A 10,193-nucleotide genomic window follows, 5' to 3' on the forward strand; every position below is an offset into this window, starting at 1 on the left:
CTGCTCACCGGCCCCCAGCTGAGCTGTAAATGACTTTTCCATTTTCCGAGGCCTGCGCCCAGGCCTGCTTGGTATTCAGGGACACCCAGCCCGCACTCGCCGGCTCTCGGCTCTGCCCGAATTACTCGATTAAAACGCATATCAGCTATTATGTGATTCATTTCTCTGCCGTGGCTCCGGGCCGGCCTATGTTAAACTGTAATAAAGGTTGGGCTGGGAGGCTGCGCGGGTGCGGGTGGGGGCTCCGGAGTGGGATGGGAAGGCGTCTCTGAGTTGGGGGCAGCTGAGATGAGGACCCCAAGTCTCAGGGTCTCCCTGCTGCCTTCCGCAGATCTGGGATGAAAAGGATTTGGTTTGGAGGTGGCCAGGTCCCTCCCGCCTTCTCAGAGATGGGTAGGTCCTGAAACTGTGACCATTGTGTTTCCAGACTTTCGGGAGAACAGAGAAAGTTTGAAGGTCGGGGTAGGATGGAGCAGAAGCTGCTTTAGCTTTCATGATCCAAAATGGAATTCTCCATCACCTGGGAATTATAGCAAAGTTGGCTTCCACTCGGCTGGGAGTCCTGAGTCCTGGGTGGTCTTCCCGGCTTCAGTGACCTTGATTCCCCCCACCATCTGTAAAATGGGGCTAATCCCGCCTACTTGACCCTCTGTCGGGAGAGATTGTGTTGGAACATTGAAAGGGCGTGTAAACTGTGGAGTGCATGTGGAAGGGGAGAATGGTGACTACTCCAGAGTGTCAGTTTGAAAGGAACTCTGTGATCGTTCTGCTAACCCTTATCCATTTAAGAAGGCTTTGCGGAGCCCCTGCTGGGTGCCAGGCCCGGTCTCTGCTACACTCCTCCATCTCCTGGTCCAGTGGGACCAAGAGACGCAGCGACAGCCCAGCTTGATGTCTCCTGAGGAGCTCTGAGAGCTCCAGGATGAGACGCAAGTGAAACCAGCCTGGTCTGCATGGACCCAGAAAGACTTGAGGGGGAGGGCACCCGCCAGCTGTGTTCTGCCGGATGAGCAGGAGTGCGCCAACGAAGGGCGAGGCATTGTGAGCAGAGGGGGCTGGAATTCAAAGGCAGGGAGGCGTGGGGCAGCCTGGCTGGGTCGTTTAGGAAGCTGGGAGCTGGACAGGGAGCGGAGGGTGAATCTGGACGTGTGGGCAGGCCCAAGGGTGGTGGGGCCTCACTGGCATAACGGAGGCCTTCCCGGTCAGTGGCTGTGAAAGCCAGGGAGCTTCGGAGGAGGGGCAGAGGCTGGGGCGAGAACCAGAGGGCTGCCCCCAGTGGTTTTCTGGCCACTTGCATCAGCCCGGCCTGGGCTGGACTCTGGCCAGAGCAGACCTGTTGAAGCCTCTCCTCTCTTTTTCTGTCCTCAGGCTGCTCTCAAATCCCACGGAGCTGTCTCCCTGTTTTACGACAGCCTTGGCCCCAGCTCATCTGGAAGTAGTGTTCCTCCATCAGACGGGGAAGTTGCTAGTGCAGGGTGATGCCTCCTCCATCCGATCGGGAGTTTCCTGAGACAGAGGCTGTTTCACCCTCCTAAGACTGGGAGGGCTCCAAGGGAGGAACTGTATTGGACTCCCCACCTCCCTAAGTGAGACAGGATCTGGGAACCCAGAGAGAGGGTCCCTCATGATATCCCTCACCTGGAGTCATCTCCAGACCCGTTCCAGGCTCTGTCCCGCCCACTGTGGGGCCTTCCCACCCACAGCTGCTTCAGAACCAGAGAGGAAGAGCCGCAGCTGCCTGGGAGACCGCTCCCCTGCAGCCCGCCCCCCAAATCCAGCCTCTTTAATGGATGCAAGCCCATGCCCGTGCTTCCCACGTGTCCCCGGCCCCGTGCTGGCAGCCCAGTCTGCACCCAGAGGCTTTCAGTGTGTGCGTGGAGGACTCGGCTCCAGCCAGCAGGGCCTCTCTGTGGCCAAGTCCACCTAATCCTTTTGATTAATTTAACTCAGAGGCTCAAGGGTTCCCAGGGGTGGGGATGGGGAGGGGCAGCATACGGGGAACCCAGGTGAAGTGGTGGCATCTGAGTTCTTTGTGTCCCTCTTCTCGGTCCAGTGGGACCCAGAGCACCAGGCACAGGCCAGCCTGCTGTCTCCGAGGAGCTCTGAGGGCTCCAAGGATGAGCGGAGAAACCAGCCTGGCCTGGGTGGGCCCAGGAAGGCTCGCCAGGGGAGGACTTGACCCTGGGGGCCCTGCTGGGTGAGCAGCAGTGCCCTGAGGCTCCTTTTTCTCTATCATCATCGTCATGACATCATCATCAGTAATTAACAGTAATAATAGCAATCCTTCACGTGCCCTTTACAGGCTCCAGATTCCTCTGAAAGTCGTTATTCCATTCTGTTCTCAAAGCACCCAGTGAGGAATGCAAGGATGCATCACTGTCCTCGTTTTCGCCTTGAGACAGTGGAGTCCAGAGAGGGGAGGCAACAGGCCCAATGCCACGCAGCGAGGGCGGAGACAGACCTCAGAATCCAGGTGTCAGGCCTCCCAGGAAGGACTCTGGGCCAGACCAGAGCTGCCCCGGGGGCCCTACAGACCCCCTCCCAGTGTGTCTTCCTCCCCACCCCTCTCCAGGAATGAGTGTGGCACAGTGTTGCGGCCTCTTTTGAGTTACTGAACCTCTGAGCCCCATTTCCCTGTTTGTAGAAGAGCCAACAGTGCCCGCTTCCTAGGTCTGCATGAGGCTGGCACACAGAAGAATGAGACAGACCTAACATGGGGTGGGAGATTCTTCCCCTGAGAAGGGCCAAGAGGAGGTGGGAGATCCCTTCCAGGGCCTAAGTCACAGGCCCCAGCCCCACTCTCTAGAGCTCTCTCTGCATCTTCCGGCCTTGCTCTCCCCACTCAGCATCCAGAAGGTTGTTATGATAACCACAGCATCCTAGTGTGACCCTCCATTCTTTTCTCTTTTTTAAAGTGAGTATTTTTGTTTCTTTGCTGTTTATTTACTTATTTTGCCCGTGTGGGATCTTAGTTCCCTGACCAGGGATCGAACCCGCACCCCCTGCAGTGGAAGCATGGAGCCCTAACTCCTGGAGCTCCAGGGAAGCCCCTAGGTCTTCTCAGTCAACAGAGACCTGTAGGGACCTGCTCTGCCTTTCCCGGTCTAGGTTCCCACCCAGGTGTCTCTCTGGGCCTGTGGAGTTCCCAGATCCATGCTGAATAAGGGGCAGGAAGGACAGGAAGACAAGGGGAGAAATAAATGCAGAATTCCATGAGACACCTAGAAAGCCCGAAGTCACTGGGTGGCAAGGCTCTGAGGCTGGGCAAGCTCTGGTATCAGAAGCACCTTGAACCTATCCCCCATCGGTCATTTGCTGATTGCGTGCATGACTTTGATTCCAGCCTGCCCTATTATTAAGGAATATTCTTCTCGGTACAAAGTTATCTTTAAAAACCGAATTCAAGGAAACTGATCTTCTTGTAAAGGGAATACACGTATCACATCCTATAAACAGGTGTGTGCGCGCTAAGTCTCTTCAGTCGTGTCTGACTCTTTGCGACCCCATGGACCATAGCCCGCCAGGCTCCTCTGTCCATGGGATTCTCCAGGCAAGAACACTGGGGCGGGTTGCCATGCCCTCCTCCAGGGGATCTTCCCCACCCGGGGATGGAACCTGCCTCTCTTGTGTCTCCTGCAGTGGCAGGCAGGTTCTTTACCACTGGCGCCACCTGGGAAGCCCACAGACAGCTGGGACCCATACAAACCAATATCCTAAAAACAAACGAGGTCATTAAATTCTACCGGAGACTAGTGTGGGCAGAAAGAACTTGAAGCCTGTCCTCTCCTTGTTAAAAAGAGAGACCAATGGTGCTAAAGACATTCTGTCGTTTTGGGTGGCCACCAGCCCTGTGTGGCGATGCAAGTTTGCAGAAAAATGGAAATAACATGAAAAACTCAGATCTTGTGCTAGACACATTTCAAGCGCTCAGAACCACAGGCGGCTGATCCTGCCTGTGGAACAGCGCAGACCTGGAACATCTCCATCATCACAGAAAAGTTGTGTTAGATGGCACTGCTTTAAACTGAACTGAGACTTAATCAGGCTGGAGATTCTCCCAGGACAGGGCTGTGCCTCCGCCATCAGACTGGGGCTCGCATCTCCTCCCCGGTCTGACCTCACAGCTCTGAGTTCAATCTCTGCCCGTAGGCGTTGCCCGGGCAACCCTGCTCCTCGCCTCAGCTGCTGTCCGAGCCCAAAGTCCCCAGGAGAGGACAGAGTCGGTTGTCCCGTTCCCCGTCTGTGGGCGGGCCTCCCTTCCTGCCAACCTCGGCTTCCTCCTTCTGAGGCCCCAAGGGCCCTCTCTCCTTGTCAACGTCAGAAAACTGAAGCTATGCAGTGAGTTTCAGGAAATGAATCCTTGGGATTAGTTGTATTTGGCTCTGAGCCCCAGCCATGCTGGGGAAAGCACCCCAGATGCCAGCTGTGCCCGTCAAGGCCTCCTCTCGGTGATGGGGAGCTGGGCAGCTGGGAGAGGGCAGAGGGAGGGGCTGGACCCACCCCAGGTCCCTGCCTTTAGGGGTGAGACGGGCAGCGATGAAGGCACGTCTCCCTTGCCGTTGGTTCCTTGCTGCGTGGCATCATCATCAGTGGCCAGTGAAAAGCAGGGATGACTTCCCACTGGCCATGTTAGCTAAGTCCCTTCAGTCCTGTCCGACTCTTCGTGACTCCCTGGACTCTAGCCCACCAGGCTCCTCAGTCCATGGGATTCTCCAGGCAAGAATGCTGGAGGGGGTGCCATTTCCTCATCCAGGGCATCTTCCTGACCCAGGGATCGAACCCAAGTCTCTTATGTCTCCTGCATCGGCAGGCGGGTTCTTCACCACCAGCGCCCCCTGGGAAGATGGCCACGTCAGCAGGACGGGGGAGAGATCTGGGGGAAAGGGGGCTTTGCCCGAGCCCTGCCAGCCGTGGGCGCCGCCCCATGACAGCATCACCCACCGTGCCCTTTGGTGCGCCAGACCTTTGCACACACTCTCCCCCCGGCCCGGCAGGCCTGTTCCTTCACCTTCACTCGGCACCTAAGAGGCAGCATTAGGCGTTGTGCTGTTTTCAGGGTTGGGAGAAGGTTGTCCCTTGTGGGAGGAGCCTCGACCTGTCCCTGTCGCCAGCCTTTGAAGGCACTGGGTAGGAACAGGACGGGAACCAGGGAAGCAGGGCCTGGGTGGGATCTGGACGCTCGCTGAGACTGTGGGCGCTTCAGTTACTTCTCTGTGACTCAGTTCCTCCCATCTGTAGTGCAGGCACATGCACTCTGAGGCTCGACTCAGGCTATCTCCCGGAACACGGCTTGCGTTCATAGTCCGTGCGTGGCACGCGGCTGGTGCTGCATCGGTGCTCCGCAGAGGGAAGGAGAAAACATAGAATACTTCCAGGAACACTGAAGGTGGAGATGGAAAAGGAGGGCGAGGAAAGCGAAGCAGGGAAAGGGAGACGCAGGCGTGGGGAGGGGGGAATTGTCCCTGCCTGCTTTCTCTCCTCCCATCCTTGGTTTCCTCTTCTCACCAGCCCCCTTCTCCCTGCTCCCTCTAGGTCCCCCGGCACTCCTGAGGGTGCAGTTTCAGAGCCCCAGCGAGCCCCTTGCTAGCATTCCTTCTGCCAGATCAGGGATGGGCAAGAGGCCCAAGCTTTGTGGGCAGAGAGTCAGTTCAGTCCCCAAGGTATGTTCAGCTCTGACTGTTGAGGAGCTTGATCAAGCCCTTCTTGCAGCCTTCCTCACCCAGACGTGGAACAGGAGTAGATACCTGGCCTGACAGCCCATCCAGAGTCAGGAAGTGGGCTGGCCCCAGACCCCTGAGCTCTCTCTGCAAAGGAAGCAAAGGCCTTCACCCACTCCTAGGCTCCAGGGTGGAAACACTGGGGATGATGGGGTGGGAGTCATAGTCATGACCAAGATCACCAGGTGGGGTCTCCTCCTCCAGCCTGGAAGATCACTCAGTGATCCTGGAATGTCCCAGCAAGGGCCTGGGTGTGGAAGTCACACAGTCTTAACCTTTCATAGAGAAGAATGGGGGAACCGAGACCCAAGGTCAGAGTTCAGGGCATCTGGGAGAGAACCAAGCCTGGAATCCACGCTCCCTGGCTGCCAGCTCCGGGCACAAGCGTCTGCCCGCTTCCTTGGTCCTCTCCTTTCTTCCTGCTCTCCTTAGTCTCTGCAGTGTTTTCCCAAAATGCGATCGCATCATTGTCTAAGTGATTGTCATTTAAAAAATATTAAACTGTAAACAAATTTCAAAAAGAAAACAAAAGTCCTATCATCCTGAAGGTTCGCGTTTGTTCACCTGTTGAGTGTAGAGTTCCATAATGTGCTACGCATGCTTTCTCCAAAAGTGGGTTTCGGTTCTGCACGCTGGTTTGTGCCTTGTCTTCTTTTAAAAGTCACGTTGATTGAGGTACAGTGAATAAATGGGAAAAATTCTCCCCTTTTTGGAGAATTCAGTGCTAGGAATTTTGACAAATGTGCTTCATCATGAAACCATCCCCCCAGTCCTATGTCATGAACATCCTTTCGTGTCAGTGGTAAGAACCTAGATGCCCAACTACAGGGTTTTGTGTTTTTAATGGCTGGACCATAAGGTATTTAACCCGTCCCCTAGGGTGGGCAGGGAGGTTGCGTCCCAGTCTTTGCTCTGATAAACAGTGCCGTGAGGGGCGTCCTTCCTGTACTCAGAGGGATCTGACCCTCAGTGCCGTGGAGGCCTGGAGGTGGGCACACAGCTCCTGTCCGTCTCACTGGGCCCCCGCCCTCTCCTGCCCTCTCGCTTGGCCGTAGGGAACCGTCTGGATGAGGGCTCAGACGTGGAGTCAGAACCCGACCTCCCTCTGAAGCGTAAGCAGCGCCGCAGTCGGACCACATTCACGGCCGAGCAGCTGGAGGAGCTGGAGAAGGCCTTCGAAAGGACCCACTACCCAGACATCTACACCCGAGAGGAGCTGGCGCAGAGGACCAAGCTGACCGAGGCGCGCGTGCAGGTGAGGGGCACCGGGCTTTGCGCTGCGGGCGTCATCTGGAGGGGCTTCCCCGGCGGCTCTGTGGGAAAGAACCCGCCTTCAGTGCAGGAGCTGCAGGAGACGTGGGTTCGATCCCTGGGTGGGGAAGATCCCTGGAGGAGGCAATGGCAACCCACTCCTGTATTCTTGCCTGGAGAATCCCATGGACAGAGGAGCCTGGTGGGCTACAGTCCATGGGGTCACAAAGAGTCAGACACGACTGAAGTGACTAAGCACGCACCATAGCACACAAGTCATCTGGAGACCGGGATTGAGAGAGGGGGTGGCCAGGGTCAGGGTGTTTAGTGGGCCCCCTGGAGTAGGAGTGGGGATTTTGTGGCAAGTAGTCCAGGGGCTGTGTAGACAAGTAATGCCCCCAGCACTTGATACAGAGTAAACGGGCAGCAAATGTTAATCGACTGACTAACCAATCCTCGGACAGCCCCAGGGAAGCCAGGAGGGGCTGTGAGGACTTGGAATGCCTCCCTCCTCTTGCCGACAAGAACTTCAGGAAGATGAAGGAAGGAGGGATAGAGAGAGAGGAGGGAAGGGCAAGGGACAGAGGAAAGAAGGACATGAGTTCAGCCACAAGAGAGGGAGCTCAGGAAATAAACACTTCCACATCTCTGAGGAGGAGAGGAAAGATTCAGGACAAAACTTTCCAGAACAGACCTAGCTTCCTAGGGTGGGTAATGAGTTTCCTGTTATGGGAAGCATGCAAGCTGCCTGGGCACGTATTCCTGGCCAGTTAGAAGCATCTGGGGAAGGGTGAGCAGACTTTGAACACCCTGTGGACATCCACGCCCGCAAAGTGCCGGTGCCCGATCGGTGGGCCTGCTGAAGGTGGGGCACAGGAAGAGCCGCGTCTGTCTAGGGTTCAAGGCCTGCAGTGGGGATGGGGGAAGGACCCGCCTCCTCTCCCCGAGCTGAGTTCTCAGATTGCACGATGTCTGTAGTTCTCTAAGGCAGAGTCTCTGGGGGCCTGGCTGGGTCGGGGGGTGGGGAGGGGCGGAGGAGGAAGCGGGGGCTGATGCACAGCTCCTATGGGAGCCCGTCTTGGCCTGGTCCCTCCGTGAATGGGGAGCTGAGTCTGCCGAGGGGCTGCCCCCAGCTGCTTGCTGGGGGCTCTTCTGTCTTATCCAAGAGGGATCCGAGAGCTTCTGTTGGGCATCTGCCTTGGGGCAGCAGCTGGGGGCTCCTCCCACGGGACCCCAGGGAAGCTCAGACCCCCTTGTCAGGCCAGGGTGGTCACTCATCACAGGCAGAGACTGAGCAGTGATATGGCATTGGGGATGTGTGCGCAGAGCTCAGGCCTGTGGGTGCCAAGCCCAGGCTCTTTCCATCTGGGAAGGAGAAACGGACTCCGAGCCTGGCATTTGAAAGCAGCAAAGTGCTAGAAGCAAAGGGGCATTTGAGCGCTTCGGGGACCAGCATACCTCCCTCTGCCCACCCGCCCCCCTCCCGGAGTGGGAGGCCCTGGGCCGCCACGCAGGGAGACCCCAGGGGGCGCGGATGGGCGGCGCAGCCAGCTCGGCTCGTCCCAGCCCCCTCCCCTTGGGGTGACACCCGAGCTGCCGGCCGGGCCTCCCTCCTCCGCCTCTGATCCCCCTGCAGCTGTTCTCCTGGGCACATTCCTGGGTGCTTTCTCATTCCCGCGTCTGGCGGCCACGGCTGCTTCCCACCACCTTGAAGCCTGGCCGCTCCTTGTAAAACGTCCTGGCTGTCAGGGCAGTGCTTTTATTGGCCCAGGGGACTCAGAAACAGGTGTCACTCAAGGTCCAAGGGTGGGGGGGGGCTGAGAACAGGGGGAGCAGCAGAACCCAGGCACATCCCCGGCGCGGGGGCCAAGGTAGCCATGCTCCACGTGCTGCTCCCCTTGCAGACCCTCAGTGCTCCAGGGTGGGGCTGGCTCTCCCCCCACTCGTGGCCTGAGAACTGGGCCTGATCCCAGCAAAAAAGGGATCGATACATGTTGAGTTTTAAAGAATGAACAAAGACTGACCCCCGCCCCCGCCGCCCCCAAATCAAGACAGGAAGAATAGAGCATTTGGCCTGGAGAAGAGAAGGCTTGGAGGACGCAGTTGCTCTGCGAGGCCCTGGAGCGGGGCTGGGGAGGGGGAGACCAGGAGCCGCAGGCTGGGTTCCCACTGGTTTCTGCCTCTGATGAGCTGTATCACCCTCGACAGATCAGTTTCCTCTCCTGATACTTAATCTCTCATCCATAAATAAAGGGGCCAAACTAAATGAGCATGAAGGCTCCTTAAAGTTCTAGGATCCCGACTTACTGACAGTCAGAGCTGCCTTGGAGGGTGCTAAGATCCCTGTCACCAGAAGTGTTCAAGCCAAAGTGCGATGTCCGGGGGATGGGAGGCCCCGGTGAGAGGGTTCCTGCTGTGGACGGGGCGGCAGGGGCCTTGAAGCCCTCTGAGCACTGCTTCGATTTTAGGGCTGGATACTTCTGCGGTCTTGGCCTCTGATTCTAAGAGCCTGTAGTTCAAGGATTTGACAATCCTGTGTCATCTCATTTCAGTGGCACTGGGAGGTGCCAGAGTGGTTCAGATGCCTTGGTGCAAATTCCAGCTCCATCACTTCCTCCCTCGCCCTTGGTTTCCTCTGCAAAACGGAGATGATGGTAACAGGGTCCGCTTCGTTCTGAGGACTCCATGATAACGTGGAAACAGACTCACACAGTCAGGGAGTGCCCGGCGCAGGGGCTGTGATTAGTAAAGGTCACCTATTCTTAGTGGGCCCAGTGCTCCACCCTCGAAACTCCAGGCTTATTCATCTAGCAGTCATACTGGGCACCTCCTGTGTGCCAGGCGCTGTTCTAGGCACCAGGGACCCGGCAGACAGAAATCCCTGCTGTCCCAGGGCTGGCATCCAAATCAGCAAGAAAGCTGGTGGGCACAGGTCGGGCAGGGCCCTGGCACTCCTGTGTCGCCCCTTCTGCCTCCCCTCCAGCCCTGCCCCCCAGCAGAGGGTCAGGCACCTCCCTCGGAAGCCCGCGGGGCACTGTGTGGGGTTATATGGTACCCCCAATGTTGGGCGGAGATGCCCATCTCAGTCTGCAGAAAGCCCCGCCACCGGGAAGGGTGGGGAAGGCGCATGAGGCAGGACACGTGCCTGGTGACCGGTGACTCCTTTCCCCGGAGGAGTCTTCATTTCTAAACATCTGAGGGCCCGACCCCCACCTCGCAGACATC

At 57.5% G+C, this 10,193-nt stretch overlaps 1 protein-coding gene across 2 annotated transcripts in view; it reads left to right on the plus strand.

Annotated features, from left to right (window-relative positions):
* PAX7 (paired box 7) overlaps nucleotides 1-10,193 on the plus strand; it is a 104,218-nt gene that overhangs the window by 48,991 nt on the left and 45,034 nt on the right. For both annotated transcript variants that reach the window (XM_010829932.1, XM_010829931.1), the window contains exon 5: nucleotides 6,773-6,972. In XM_010829932.1, the coding sequence (XP_010828234.1) occupies nucleotides 6,773-6,972 (200 nt within the window). The remainder of the gene's footprint in view (nucleotides 1-6,772; nucleotides 6,973-10,193) is intronic.

Source organism: Bison bison, unplaced genomic scaffold (assembly GCF_000754665.1).
Source record: "Bison bison bison isolate TAMUID 2011002044 unplaced genomic scaffold, Bison_UMD1.0 scf7180017864516, whole genome shotgun sequence".
Classification (NCBI taxonomy): Eukaryota; Metazoa; Chordata; class Mammalia; order Artiodactyla; family Bovidae; genus Bison; species Bison bison.